This window comes from Rhinolophus ferrumequinum, chromosome 23 (assembly GCF_004115265.2).
Source record: "Rhinolophus ferrumequinum isolate MPI-CBG mRhiFer1 chromosome 23, mRhiFer1_v1.p, whole genome shotgun sequence".
Taxonomy (NCBI): Eukaryota; Metazoa; Chordata; class Mammalia; order Chiroptera; family Rhinolophidae; genus Rhinolophus; species Rhinolophus ferrumequinum.
Window position 1 is genome coordinate 30,111,961 of NC_046306.1, and position 16,277 is coordinate 30,128,237.

A 16,277-nucleotide genomic window follows, 5' to 3' on the forward strand; every position below is an offset into this window, starting at 1 on the left:
GAAAGCAACGTGTGTTCAGGGTCATGCTTTCTCCAGGCGGGAGGGGAGAATCAATTCTTTGTCTCTTTCCAGCTTCTGGTGGCTGCCAACACCCTGGACTTGTGGCTGCATCAGTCCAATCTCTGCCTTAGTGGTCACATTCCTTCTTCTTCTTCTGAATGTGTCAAATCACTCTCTGCCTCCCTTTATAAGGACACTGTGATCGTTTTTAGGGCCCCCTCGGATGATCTGAGATAATCTCCCCACCTGAAGAATCTTAATTTGGTCACATCTCCAAAGTACTTTTTTTGCCACGTACGGTAATACTGAGAGATTTCAGAGATTAGGATATGGGTACCTTTTGGGGGCCATTATTCAGCCTGTCTTTCCCTGGACCTTAAATAAACCTGATTTCATGTACTTTCTTCTGTCTGTTCTCTACCAGAACGTAAAAGCTTATGTCCAGAAACAAAAAAATTCTTTGCCAAAGTTTGACCCAACTGGCCTAGGGAGGTAGAGTTGACTCTGTAATCGAACCAGCACATCTGGGATAGGTGGTCTGGTCAGTCTTAAAGAACACCATGTAGGTGGAGCCAGGGAGACTAGACAGCAGACTGAAAGATGCAGGGCAGAGTAGGCCGACAAAGAGCTGCTCTTCCTCGGTTCACACCAACTGAGTGGATGAGTGGACGATGGAAGGCCTCCTGTATGGATGGTGTGCATGTCCTTCTTTAATATCTGGTCCCCAACAACCTACCTGAAGTCCCTAGTGCTCCTCCTACTAAGTCCTTCAGTTTCTTGTCATCTTCTTTAGAAAGAGCTTTTTGCCACTTGCTGTGATGTGAAACTTAGCCTTCTAGGTCTCCTCTCCTTTATTGTTCCCTTCCTGCCAAAGTCTGCAGTCCGGGGAGTCTTTTCTCTCAGCCCGTGCAATAGCTAATCCTTTCCAATTGCATAAGAATTTATAAACAATAAGACTATTTAAAAGTGCACTGGCCTCCTTCCAGTAGCTGCTCAAGGTGTTTACTCAGGAAAAGGTGCCGAGTGATATATCCATTTTTTGTGTGAATTCTCCTTCACTTCCCGTGTTTCTCAAGAGGGAGGGCCCTTTCTTGTGGGCTCTGTGTGACGAGGTGGTGTTATTCTAGGAGTTGGAGGAGGCAGTTGAACCTTGCAGTATCTCATAAATGAGGCCTTAGGAGGCCTCAGAAGACAAGCCGCAGAATTTGTCATGACACAGTGAAAGCTGTTTTTGATCACTTAGCTGTGGGTGGGGCTTTGAGCCGATTGCAAAAGGGACGTCGTTACAGAGTGACCAGTTCCCCACTCCAGGCCTTTTAAAAAAAGTAACTGTCCCTTTAACTTTCTCTGGCGTCAGTTGGACTACAGCATGTACCTTCATTTGTTCCCATTTTAAAATCAATTACCTGGATCGAACTGCTGTTAAACACAATTGGCTGGGTCCACATTTTCTGGTGTGTAGGTCATAGTTGTACCATCTATATAAAAGAATCCAGCTGCTGCCCCTCAGGCCAGACCCTAGGAAGTATTTAAGACACAGTGCAAGAAACAGCAATCCGGTTCAGAAATTGGAAAAATTCAGGATACTCCAATGTCATTTTCTAAAAATGCTTCTTACCTTGTTCAGAACCCCAAAAGCTCTGAAAAAGTAATCAATAAAATGAACACCTACCTCCACTGCAGATCTCTTTAGAGATTAGGGTCAAAATTACCCTCCTTTTTCCATTAGCCCCCACTGAAATCCTTGACATAATGAGACCATTATGGTGAAATTAGTACCCCAGGTAGAGATGAATATTTTAGTAGTAAGGATAGTAGTGAAATCTGAGTAACATCATGTACTGAGGACTTATGTTGTGTGTTCTTTCACTGAAAAGATTCTGGGACAACCAGAGTTAAACTAGTGAAATAAGATGCAAGTTGATGTAAGCTTTCTTTTTCTTTTCATTTTTGATAGAGCTTTTTATTATCAAAAGCCTCTTATTGCTTGCTGTTCCCTTTAAAGTGAAACCAAAAGGAAATACTGAAAGGGATAGTTGGCAGGAGTGAGAATACATAAAGGTGTGCAGAAGACAGGTGTTTCACCCACTCTCTCCACAGTCTGGTCAACCAGGGAGGCCACCATATTGATTTTTCATCTGTCTTGAATGCTAGCACTTGGGTCCCTGTGGTTGGTTATCCTTATTACAGATCACTGAACGACACATCCATGACATCTGGAGAGGGTCTGCAGGTCTGTTTCTGTCTGTAGATCTGTTTTATGGCATAGAAGGCATCAATGCACATGATTGCACTACAAGCTTGCTTCTAAGCTGCCTTGGGTGAAGGATGTGTGTGTGTGTGTGTGTGTAGCAACAAGGGGCTATGTTTTAAGTGGCCACAGAATTTGGGTGTCGATGACGCATTCACCATGTACACTGAGACGGAGTGGAGGCAGCAAAACACTATTGATTAAGTGAGGCAATAAGTACAATAGACAAAATAAAACCAAAGTAAGACAAAGAGCAACAGTGAGTTCTCACGACCCAAACAGTGTTTCCAAGGTGCTGGGGAACCGAGACAGCATCGTAGCTTCAGGTGTGGCCGCTGAGCGTCCCTGTCGGAGAGTTCCAACTAGGGCTCCACCAAGACACCAGTTATATAGGGTTTTTTCCAATAGATTACCTGTCAGGGAAGAGTGCTAGGCCATAGCGATTACAATCAGCAAGGATAGGACAATGAATCACAAGTTTCAGGGTAATTATCTAGGGTAGGAAGCAGGGGGACGTGATTCCGGCACTTTCACAATGTATATGAAGTTACTGTGGCCACAGGGCAACCTACGTGATCCTATTCGTGCGTTCCACTGGCGGGTCAGCTATTGTTCAACCAGGGGGGCTGGCAAGGCCTCCCAGAGTTTACTCCTGCCGACTGGGGAGTCAATGTCTAGGTGCCACCCGGACAGAGCGTTCCCCTGATGCAACAAGTGGAAGGCACAAAGGGGCACCTAACTCACATATATTTACTTTACATTCTACCCTTGACCCTTTGGGACTTCTGCTTGAGGTATATTTCTTATGGTTGTTGGCGGTGAGAATAACATAAAGTACATGCTTGAGTACACAATGGGCCTAATTGAATACAACAGCAGGTACATAACACAATAGCAAAAAAAGCAATAATCAAATATATCCATTCTTTAAAATTTGGCCACCAAGACCTGATCCAATTTGGAACAGGAGATAAATCCAGGCCAAAGAAGCCCTTTCTCTGCGTAATTCGTTCGGACAAAACATGCAGGTCTTTGAGGTATTCTTCAATTAGCCGGGAGTTATCAGATAGATTAAAACAGCACATTCCCTTAAACTCTTCACACCCATGATTATGTCTCAGCAGGAGGTAATCAATAGCAGCCCTGTTCTCCAATACTGTTTCCCTAACTTCACTTAATTCTTGATTAATTTCTGATACAGCTTTAGAAGTGGCATTAATGGCCTTAGCCATGCTACATGCTAAATGACTTCTCTCAACATTGAAAGCAATGGACATGGCTGGGAGAACAAACAAACAAAGGGAAACATATTCTGTGGGGCTAAACAAGCACAGATCAGATACACAATTTGGGGGTAGGCTATGTCTTTCTCTGATTACAGGGGTCGTCACGTTTATGTGACTCATTTGAGACATGAATGCAGTAAATCGCCCTATTGTACAGGGCCCACCCGTGGTATTAACAGGTATATAAGAATAGGCCATCCTGCCACAGATTAAAAACCATCCAGAATGTAATTTTATATAAGAAATTACTTGGCCTACCCTAACAATAATATTACAATCAAAATGAGATATATCCTTCATTCGTTTAAAACCTTTGGTAAAGAAAACACAATCACAAGGTGAAGTCACATTTTGAACCCGGATAGAAAACATATCAAATGTCTTACAGGGGTAAGGGAGGCCTAATTGATTTACATCAATATACTTTTCTCTCAGTAAAGGGCCTTTGGTCAAATTTATAGCTTGAGTCCAGTTGGGGAGGCACACTCCTATCAAACAAGAAGATAAAGTTTGTTCAACGTATTTCCCTTCAGTCAAGCAGAAATCCGAAACGTTCATTACATTCTTGGCTAGGTAGATCCAGATGTTTTTATCACATTGGAAGGAGATGGGTCTGGAGTCCGCTGGTGCCATCCAAGTCAGAATCAGCAAGGCTAGGGCCGTCCAATTCCAAGGCCACTGTTCATTCCCGAAGAAACATTTGATTAGAGAGCAGAATTTCAATTTTTTCTTGACCAGGAAACATTACTGCAAAGGTATCATTACTTCCTTTGGCAAACACTTGGTTGAGCCTTAAGAGGAGAGGCAGTAGCGGTGGGCTTGACCCATACTCTTGTCTCTACCTCTAGCTCAGTGGAGCTGAATCCTCCTGTTTTGGTTGTTACAGGAGGAGAGGCATCTAACTGATGCCATTGCCCCTTCAGATAGGGGACTATAACTATTGTGCAATGCGGTCTTGTGCCTTGAGGGTGATGGCTTCAGATGTAACTTGCTTGAATTACGTACTTGAATTTCACCAACATAATCTGCATCAATTATTCCAGCCATTATGTGCAGTCCTTCTACTGCCAGGCTGGATCGAGGTGCAATCCAGCCAAAAAGACCGGTGGGAATCTTAATTCCCAATACTGTGGGGACAGGGACAATCCGCCCAGGCAGTGTATCAACCGCTTCCAGCGTCCTTAGATCATTGCTTGCTGACTCTAGGGTTCCCAAATATAGGGGTTGGGCACATTCATCTATGGCCCACCACTGTAAACTTTTTTCAGATGTTTTTCTGGTGGGCAATTAGGAGTTAACATACGGCCGAGGGGAATAGTATCCCCTAGAGGTCTGTTGTTTAACTGTTGTAAGGCCATAGGTAAATTATCTTTCTAATGTTGATAAGAATTTTGTCCCAGTTTCCTTAATTTCTCTTTTAGTAAGCCATTCATTCTCTCAATTAAGCCTGATGCTTGTGGATAATAAGAGATGTGATACAACCATTCTATTCCATGTTGGTGGCAAAATGCCTGTATCTCCTTACCTTTAAAGTGGGATCCATTATCACTCTGGACTTGAATTGGAATTCCATAATTTGCAAGTATTCTTTTGAGTGGCCCGAATAATTTGCAAGTATTCTTTTGAGTGGTCCAAGCAAAAGGAATGGCCACTAATACCCCAGAATAGGTGTCAATTTGGGTGCAAATATGTTGGCATCCTCTAGTCTTTGGTAATGGGCCAATATAATCAATTTGTCAAATTTGAGCAGGCATCTTGCCTCTGGCCAATTCCCCTGTTACAATTTTTGGAATGGACCATTGTGGATCCTTTTGACATAGTTCACATTGATTATTAACTTCCTTTAATATTGAGTGGGGAACATGAATTCCCCGCTGCTGTGCCCACCTGTGCATAGCTTGCGGCCCTAGGTGTCCAGTTTGGTAATGGATCCATTTTACCAGTGCAGCTTCCTCGTGATCTTCTTGCGAGGCAGTGCCTATATTTGCCAGTTGGTCAGCAGTTCGATTGTGCTGATATTCAAGCGTATCCTTCTTAGTATGGGCGTCTATGTGAAAAACAGATACGTTAGTTTTCTGTACAACTTCCCAGATTTCTTCCCGTACTGGCTTTCCCCAAATTTCTCTTCCGTGACTCTCCCAATTATTGTTTTTCCATGTGGGCATCCAGGTGGCTAATCCGTTCGCCACTGCCCAAGAATCAGTACAACAAATATGACATTGCCCTCCCTGTTCTTGCTTAAGGGCCTGGTGCACTGCCTGGAGCTCAGCTAATTGGCTGCTTCTGCCTCGGCCCTTTGTCTCCAAAGTTACTTTAGAGTGAGGGTTATAGGCGACAGCTTTCCAAGGCCGCTCCTGGCCAATATGTTTGGCCAATCCGTCTGTAAGCCATGCATGTTGCTTTTCTGTCTCTGATAGAGATCCATAGGGGAGGCCCCATTTTACAGGAGATTGTAATATTGGTCCTGATACGAGTGTACGAGTGAGGGCTTAACAAAGCCATCCGTTAATTCCTGTATTATTTCATGTAATTTAGCCACCCCTCCTTTCCCTGCTTTTGCTCTATTCTGGATATACCATTTCCATTCGATTATACCAGCTTCTTGTGCATGCCCTATTTTATGCGACACTGGGTCACTATTAATCCAGGTCATAATAGGGATACGGGGCCTTAATAGGACATCATGTCCTATTGTGAGTTGTTCGGTTTCAGTTAATGCCCAGTATATTGCTAAGAGCTGCTGTTCAAAGGAGGTGTAAGATTGCCCGGCCTCTGGAAGCTTTCTTGACCAGAAACCAAGAGGCACCCTTTTCCCCTGACTGCCTCTGCCATAGGCTCCAGTTAGCATATTGACCAGAGGCAGTTACGTGAAACTCAATTGGTCCATCTTGTATGGGCCAAAGATCCAAAGCTGTTTGGATTGCCATTTTCACTTGTTTAAAAGCCTGAGTTTCTACCCCACCCCCATTCAAATTTATATTTCTTCCTAGTAACTTTGTATAATGGCTGTAAAATTATTCCCAGATGGGGGATGTGGGCTCGCCAGGAGCCAAATAGCCCTATACATTTCTGAGCTTCCTGAAGTTTAGTTTTCGGGACTTGGGAAATCTAAAATTTTCTGCCTTGCTTTTGGGAGGATTTCCCTATGTCCTTTGTTCCAATTAATTCCCCCAAATTTCACTTGTTCGGCTGCCCATTAAATCTTGGCTGGGTTAACTTCCCAGCCTTTCTGTCTCATATGCCGAATTAAATCTTCTAGAATGACCTGTGTATGCTGTTCTGGTCTGTATTAGAATATTATCAATGTGATGCATGATCTGCACCCCTTCAGGCAAAGGAAACTCATCTAAATGTTCTGCAGCAATCCGGTGACAGATCCTAGGGCTATGGAGATACCCCTGTGGGAGACGAGTGAATGTATATTGTCTCCCATTCCACGTAAAGGCAAACTGAGGCAAAAATTTACTATCAATTGGAATAGTAAAAAATGCATTAGCCAAGTCAACAACAGCAGACAAGATGCCTGGAAATATTTGGACACACGTTCAATTGAAGTAATAGTGTCAGGTACACAGCAGCATATAAAGGCAGAGTGACTTTATATACTCCCCTATAATCGACAGTCATGCGCCAGGACCCATCTGTCTTTTTTACTGGCCAGACTGGACTATTCCAAGGAGAGGTGATGGGCACCAAGACTCCAGCTTTTACATAATTTTGTATTGTATCCTCAATTTCTTGTTGTCCTCCAGGAATCTGATATTGTTTCAAGGTCACAATTTTAATAGATTCAGGTAATTCAACTGGAGTCATATGTAGGTGCCCCACCGTAACAGGCAGAATTTTGAAAGCCTATACCGCAAATTGATATTTCCCATCTTCTAAATTTAGGGACATCCCTCTAAGAATGTCTATCCCAATTATGTATTCCTTAATGGGAACTATTACTACAGAATATTCTCTTTTGGGACACTGCCCAATCTTCATGGTAAGAGTAACTTGTTTAGCTGTAATTTCTGTGCCCTCAATGCCAGTTATAGTCAAGGGGTGGCCTTTAAATTTCTGTGGATTCCCATAAACTAAAAAGTCCGCCGCTCCGGTGTTAAAGCTCTAGCTACAGTATGGGACCCATTTTTCCAATAAATAGTAAAATCAATATGGGGGCGATAATCTCTTCTAGCAGTGTTAATTGACACCGGAGTTTGACCTGATCCCTATGGGGCCGCCTGGAGAAAAGTGTTCCAAATCAGGGTATAAACCCTGACGTGGAGGTGGCAGAGCACTAGATCCCATAAGCTCCAGTTCTTCTATCTCTCTCTCTCTGTTCCCCTTTCTGATTCTGCCTTTCTTGCATGCTTTATCTTTTCCTTATATAGCTTCCACATATCTGAAGTTGGAATCCCACCTATTTCCTCTCTTTTTACTCCAGTCTTTAACAAGGCCTGAAACATGTCTCTTCTAGAGACCTTTCTGGGATTTGCGGGTTGCCCCTTGGAAGGATGTGCGCTCTCTCTCCAATCCCCCATATCCCCTAACTGGGTCATCCTATCTAGCACCGCTCCCAGTGTATTCCCGGTTTCACTCAGGAGAAAAGTCATTATCAAGTTCCTGTAAGCAGGCGGAGTGGGCGCACCAACACATTACGATGAGGGACCCCCCACGGGGGTGTCAAAGTATGCATCCGCCTCTCCAACCATTATAGCAGTTTTCATGAATTCTTCCTTTAATTTCATAACATCGTGTCGAAACGTATACCACGGACGGTCACTAGAGGGTCATGAAGTGTCAGTTGGATATAGCTGGTTACAGCCGTGTGCTGCAAGGGCCATCAGATTAGTCTGTCCGCCCTGCTCCTGAGCGCGATATTCCCTAAGAGCTGCCTGCACACGTGGGTTGGAGGTTACAGATACAAATTTCAAGCGATCAGTGGCATCTAACATTATTCCTCCAGCCCCTTGATCCACTATTCAGATCAACCAGGTGATGAAAACTTCACCTGGTCTTCGGGTAAATCTAAATAATATGACTTTAATCTCTTGTTGGGTAAAATCTTCAATAGTTGTTTTCCTTGCTACATTGCCCGTAGACATACCCCTCTCTTCCCACCAGCGCACAACAGGACGAGTACCAAACAGATGTTTTCCCTCATTTACGTGTTTAGCCTTTTCCTCCAGTTCATCCCAAGCCTCCTGATCATCCTCTCTATCTTCCCAAATATCCCGATCCCCAGTATCGGGATCCCAATCTGCCTTAGCAGAGGCTGTAGCAGCATGCACCTTCTTAGAATTTACCTTTCTCTCCTTTTTTTTATATTTATATTTTGCAACTCTAACAGCTGCAGTCTCAGCAATAGTCTGGTAATTTCGAGCTTGATCAGCCAAAATATAATAAATTCTGACGTTGTAACATGGACAAACGACTTTGTAAGTCACATTTTTTTTTCCATTTCCAATTTTTCCTTAAGCAGGCTTTCCTTGTTTTCTCTTCATCTTTCGGTAGGCAGGTAGAATTGCCCAACCATGGCAAGCAACTAACTTCTTTTCTGTAGAGCTGACAGCCTGCAGGCACATCAGCAACTGTGGAGGCTCGGCATTAGCGACCCATGTATTCCAGTTTTCAGCGACGCCAGAGCCCCGAGCCCATTCCTGGGCCAGCTGAGAATACGGGAGTTCTTCCAACCCGGCAAGGGGCACGGGAGCCTCAGGATCTCCTTGCCTCCCAAATGGCATGGTGGTTGCATATCCTGCTCACAGCGCCAAAACGTAGCAGCAAGGAGCTACATTTTAAGTGGTCACAGAATTTGGGTGTCGAATATGCATTCACCATGTACACTGAGACGGAGAAGAGACAGCAAAACACTATTGATTAAGTGAGGCAATAAGTACGATAGACAGAGTAAAGCAAAGTAAGACAAAGAGCAGCAGTGAGTTCTCACCACCCAAAGAGTGTTTCCAAGGTGCTGGGGAACTGTCTCAGTGTCTTGGCTTCAGGTGTGGCCGCTGAGCGTCCCGTCGGAGAGTTCCAACTAGGGCTCCCCCAGGACACTAATTATATAGGGTTTTTTCCAATAGATTACCAGTCAGGGAAGAGTGCTAGGCCATAACGATTACAATCAGCAAGGATAGGACAATGAATCACAAGTTTCAGGGTAATTATCTAGGGTAGGAAGCAGGGGGACATGATTCCGGCAGTTTCACAATGTACATGAAGTTACTGTGGCCACAGGGCAACCTACGTGATCCTATTTGTGCGTTCCACTGGCGGGTCAGCTATTGTTCAACCAGGGGTCTGGCGAGGCCTCCCCGAGTTTACTCCTGCCGACTGGGGAGTCAATGTCCGGGTGCCACCCAGACAGAGCGTTCCCCTGACACAACAAGTGGAAGGCACAAAGGGGCACATAACTCACATTATATTTACTTTACTGTGTGTGTGTGTGTGTGTGTGTGTGTGTGTGTGTGTGTGTTTCTCAAACAGAAACTGAGAAATAGACATGGAAAGACACAGAGAAGACAAACTGAGAGGAACAGAGTGACAGAGATGGGAAGAGAGACCCAGTTACAGTTACTGTGGGAGATACAGAAACGTGGACCAACTAGGGAAAAGCACTTCCCCCTTCTCCCACTCTGTATCCTGGCTTGTCTTCTTGGCTTTACCTGGGAGGCATTGGTGCTCATGAATGCAGGGCTGCTTCCTTCCTCAGCTGACCTGGTTAGAATGTCCTTCATGCTTTCACCAGCGTTTAGCCTGGTCAGTAATGAGTAATGGAGTAATTCCTCCTCAAACAAACAGTGGCCATTGTGAGAAAGCTACTTTGAAACATAACCTAGTGAAACCTAATGTATTCTTCGTCTACTTTAAATTGTTTGCGACTAAACAATAATACATTTACCTATCTGTACAATTTCAACTTTTTTTCCTTTTTAAAATTTGCATTCTTTTTTATTTATACAATTGCACATAAATGTAAGAATATATTCCTATAATAAAAATGTCCAGCACAGAGTTAACACTAAAGATACCCTGATTTTCAGCCCCAGTCCTTATTTCCGCCCCAGAAATAAGCAGGGTCATAAAATTTGGAAGGTTCTTTCCAAACTTTTAAATAATTTATATACACATATATATACTTAGAGAAATACAAGGGGGTGGCCAGTTAGCTCAGTTGGTTAAAGCGTGGTGCTAGTAACACCAAGGTTGCTGGTTCGATCCTCACATGGGCCACTGTGAGCTGCACCCTCCTTAAAAAACAAAACAAAATGAGAAATTCATATTTGTTTTGTGTGTATGTGTATTTACATAAATGGTATTACACTGGTCGTATCATCCTGTAACTATGTTTAGGTAAATGGTATCACAGTGTTCATGTTTTATATCATTCTGTGGTTTCCTGTTTTCATGTAATGGTATGTGTTAGAGACCTTTCACATTCAAGTTTACCTCACAAGGTGTGCCATGATATGCTTATAATAGACTTTTCTCTTTAATCTGTTTAGGGAGTGAATCACATTTTTTTGTTGTTGTTGTTCAGTGTTGAAGCATCCCAAATTATACTTTCTATAACTTTGTGGAAAAGATTTTTTCATATTTTAGCCAGATTTTTTTCTCTGTGAAAATGAGCTGTAGAGTCAGTTAATCTGTTGTTGTTGTTGTTGTTGTTGGGCACCGTGGGGTATGGTGTTTAGGATCTGATAATGGGACTTGTGAAATGAGTTAGGTAGTAGCTTTACTGTTTTTTAATGTCCTGGAAAAATGTGGGTACCCAGGATTGACCTTGAAGATTTGGGAGAACTCCCCTATAAAACCATATGGCTCTAATATTTTATTATTTTATCAATGGCTTCCTAGGTCAGTGGTATATTTAAGAATTCTCTTTTTCTTGAGCCCAATTTTTTTTTTTTAACTTTGTAAAACATCCACTTTAGGTTGTCAGATATTTTGGTTCAGGTTACACTACACATAGTTACAGTTTTCACCTTTTCCTGTTTGTAATTACACCCCCCTTTTCATCATGAATGTTGTGAGTTTATACTTCCCCCTCATCTTCTTTCTCCTTCTCCCCAATCTTCCTCTCTCCCCAACGCTTGTCCAATTTTTAGCTAATATATGAAAATTTATAAAAAAATTAACTTTTACTTAATCATTGTTTTACTATTTTTTGGCTACATGTTATATGTCTAGATTTTGATGTGTGATGCTCCCCATATTTTATTTCTAAGAAGTTTATAATTGCTGCTTTGACAATTCTGCTTAACTCAAGAATTATTTAGAAGTATGTATATGTGTTTATGTTTATTTCCGATGTGTAAAAATTTTGTGCACTTTCTGTCATTAATTTATAAATTGGCCTAGTTGTGGTCAGTGAGCATGACAACTGTAATTTCTACCTTTTAAAAATCTCTGAGATTTCCTTTATAGCCTAATCTTGATTAGATTTTAAGATTGTTATATGTGTATGGGGTAACTGGAGTACAAAGATGGAATGAAGAAAAGAGATACAGATAGATATATAGATATAGATGGTTGTTAAACCTTCTGTTTCCATTTTCCAGCTCTAAATTTTTCATTCATGCATCCTGTGTCTTTTTGTGGTGCATTCTGTAAGAATTCCTTGTCTCTACTTCATCTGAGGTCTCTTTGTGATTCATATTTTTATGTTCATTAAAATTATTTGCATTTTTAAAAATTCTTTGAATTAAAAAAATTCTTTATAACTCTATTAAAAGTTTAATTTTAACAATCTTTTTAAAAAATTTCCGGAATCTGTAGTTATGTTTTAGGAACAGGATGCATTCTCTCCTCCCTCTGAGGATATTAGCCAGACTTAAGCCAAAATCAGGTTCTAATTGTCGTGTTCACTGTTTCTTTGAGTGTAAGTTCTACTTATTCTGTTTGGTGTGTGTCTCCGATGTTCTTGGCATTCCTGAAGTATTTGGTGAGCCGTGGTTGGGGACTCACCTTGATGAATGAAAGGGTACTCACCTTTTCATTTAAAATGTCCTGCTTGTAGCTATTGTACATACACCATGGTGCGTGATGCTAAGGTGGATAAAAGGAATGCCCTGTTATTCCTAGATGCAAACAGCCACCCTGAACAATGCCCAGGCTGTCTTTCAATATCATAATCTCAGTCTTTGCTGGAAAGTTGACTTCTGTTGTTCCCTGAGTGGTCCAGGTGAGGAGTGAGTGAGAAAGGGCTAAAAAAAGAACTAAGGGATTTAAAAAATCCTAGCTACCCACACTTGATTCTGCAGTCCATCACTCTGTGGACTCTTTCTGCCCATGCATTCATCTTCAGGCTCGTAATACTCTAGGCTTGCAAGCCACTCACTTTTTGCAGCAGGCATCTCTATATATAGGTTTAGGTGCATGGTTTCTTTCTTTTATCTGATGCCATCAGATTTATTATTACTATTATTATTATTTTATATGATTTGAAGTGGGAGGGGGAGCTTCCCAAATGATCACCTGTAGCATTTCTTAATGATATTATTTCTCCAGCTTTAGAGACAAGGAAAAGGGAAGTTGAGGTCAGATAAAGAGAAGAAGAAACAATTTATGGATTTATTCTATGTGTGTGAAGAAAAGCTTTTGCAACCACATAAATAGAAAGTGATTAACCTGTGATCTTCAGTTGTTTTTAGATTTTTGTATACTAATGAGATATTCTTTTTCATTTTTAGGTCTTGAATATAATCATGGCCAAACCTTATGAATTTAACTGGCAGAAGGAAGTTCCTTCCTTTTTGCAAGAAGGGGCAATTTTTGACAGATACGAAGAGGTAAAGAAGTATTATTCATCTTTTTGCTCAAAACATTCTTATAATTATTTCATTTTAATTACAGGATTGAGTAAATAGTCTTTGACAGAAGTAGGAACATTTTTGAGATTTATAGGCTGGAATTGTTGGAAAGAGGCAAGTTATAAGATATAATAATAATGATAATGATACTGTAATTTATTGAGCACTTACCACGTGCCAGATATGACAACGATACTATAAATTATTGAGTGCTCACTGTGTGCCAGACAATCTTCTAAAGCATTTTATGTAAATGTTTAATTCCTCACAGTAACCTTATAAGGTTGTTGCTATTATTATCTTCATTTTACAGATGGGTTTCATGTAGCAACATTTTTTGCTTAATAAAGTGCTTTTGGCAGGCTTTCTACATAAAACTTTCTATTTGTTACAAATGTAATAGTGATTTGACTTTGTGCTAGTCATTTGCTTTGCTTATTTCATTTATACAGAACATTTTGACCTACGTTTTGCATGACTCTGCTTCTCTCATTTATCGTTTGTGCCCTTGCAAGGTGGCAATGGCTCCAGACGTTCCATAGAGCAGGGGCTTGGGGCTTTCCATCTGTTCAGAAGGTTTAAGTAGGTGGGGTGAAGCCTCAATAGCATTGTAAATCCCTTGTTTTTGTTAGATTGCACTTAAATTTGTGGTGAATTGGAGAAGAGTGTGTGATGAAACTGTTGCCTCTAAGGAAAAGTGAAATGTAAAACTTGTCATTACATCGTTTAGAGTCAAAGTTGGTTCCTTTCGAAATCAATTGAATGAATGTAGTGCCTAATTGAATGTATGTGGTGGTCCTCCCAGATGTTCAGATTGTCAGGCCTTTTCATGAGGTCTGTGGGCTGAAGTGACTCAGTATTTGTTGACTGGTTTTTCCAAAACGTGTTATTATAATACTCTCTAGATGTATACCATAGTTGCTTTGTAAGTAAACAAAATTGAGAAAGGCAAAGGATAAGCCCTAATGCAGTCATTATTCCTTGTATTGAATTAAAGCGTTGTAGTGACAGCTAATTTATATGACTGAAACTTTACTGCTTCCCAGAAAGGACAACTGCTATAAGAAGAAACAGAAAATATTTCTGTTTCTGGACACAACCACTGTTAGTTAATTCTTTGGCAGTTTTCTTTTAGTTTTGTTTTGTTTTTCTTTTTTCCCATAGTTGTGGTCATAGAGTAATCTTTTGAAAATATAAATCAGAACTTGTTCTTCCTCTATTTAAAATGCTTCCATGAGTCCCTATTGTAGGATAAAGGAAACTGGTCAGAATGAAATACTTTCATAATCTGGCTCAGGCTGATTTCTGCAACCTCATTTCCCACCAGTTTCCTGCACACACTCTCTGCTTTAGCCATAAAAATCCACTTACAATTCCCCCAATAAACTATTCTGTTACGTACATGTTTTGTGCATGCTGCTGTCCCTGAAATACACTTGTTCCTCCTTGTTTGACTGGTAAACTTCTCTTCGTCCTTCAGAACTCAGAGGAGAAACTCCACCATTTTGATATCTTCCTTGACTCATTCAATAAGAATTGATAACTTCTTTGTGCCACTACCTACCCTTGCACATATTACTCTGCAATTCACATTTTATTTAATGTTTTTTTCTCTCTCCTAGTATATTCTTGAGTTTCTTGAGGTCGAGAACTATATTTTGCTTAATTTTCTCTGTTCAGGGACTAACAGTGCCAAACTCACTGGAGATGTCTAGTATCAAAAGGGATTTTAGATAGTATTGATTCTAATTCAGTCTGTTTTTGTTGTTCGTTTGTTCATTTTCTTGATAACTGAAATGGTGAGAAGACTTGATAATCCTTGAGATCCATGTGGGGATATCTACTTCAACAGATACAAAATATTAGGGTAAACCATATGACGTTTTCATCTTTTAAATTAAAAATTATCAATATCAACAATTTGATATAGTTCAAGCCTAATACAAAGTAAGTTTTTGCAGTTGATTACTTTTATCTTCTTTATACAACTTAGCAAAGAAGGCCTCAGACTAGCTTGGATGCGTTTCCAAGTCTTTCTCCCAGGTAAACCAGGTCTAGGTTTGGCACCAGCGTCACCAAGATGATGGCCATTGCTCACTATTATAAGCTAATGAGACCCATCACTCCCTAAATCTACTAGTGTCCCCAAAGATTTGTGGTTTTCTAAGGCAGTTTCCCAGGCCCTGGAAATCTACAGAATAAGTAAAAAATGCTACATGGCTTCTAGTTACTCAGAGAAGGTCTTTTGAAAGAGATTAAATGTAGTCACTGGCTGAGTATCTCTACCACTGTCATATAAGCAAAAACTTACTAGAGAAAAAAGTGCTTTTTGATAAATAAAGTGAAAAGTGATTTGATGAACTAGAAGTCCATCATCACTGGATTATTTTTATTTCTCATGATGATTTTATTAATCATCACCGCTCACTCACATTTAGAAAACAACGATTTCTTATACTTCTAAAGGTATTTGCTCTTCTTCCAGGTTCTTCTACAGATGAGGTCACGTTAGAAGGAAACAAATCTTGAGCAAGTGTTAAATACAATCTAGCTAAGCTTTCAACTTTCTGAAGCGCTGCTTCACTAGGGTTTGAAGCAAAAAAGAAAAAAGAAATGAACTTCATCAAGTGAATACTCGTATGTCTCTTTATAACAACGTACAAAACCAGAAAGCCAAATCGTCCAGTTTTTCTTATTTCCCAATCCTATAAAATTCTGTCCTTTGGAGCCACAGCCATTAAAATATGCAAGGCAACAAAATATAAGCAGAAAAGGTTCATTTCTACAATTTGTGCATGAACAGCAGTGAGAAATGACAGCTGACAGTAAGTGGGAGGAACTGAAATGAGAGGAAACACAACCTGAGCATCCCAAAAGCGGCATAGCAAAGAGACCGTTATTTATAAATGGGGTATAAATGCCTTCAGCACCGTATGACAA

General features: G+C 40.8%; 1 protein-coding gene across 6 annotated transcripts in view; it reads left to right on the forward strand.

Annotated features, from left to right (window-relative positions):
* Window positions 1–16,277, forward strand: part of PLCB4 (phospholipase C beta 4) — a 393,005-nt gene that overhangs the window by 225,321 nt on the left and 151,407 nt on the right. For all 6 annotated transcript variants that reach the window (XM_033094862.1, XM_033094858.1, XM_033094863.1 and 3 more), the window contains one exon: window positions 13,218–13,316. In XM_033094862.1, coding sequence (XP_032950753.1) covers window positions 13,233–13,316 — 84 coding nt within the window. In that variant the 5' untranslated portion in view covers window positions 13,218–13,232. The remainder of the gene's footprint in view (window positions 1–13,217; window positions 13,317–16,277) is intronic.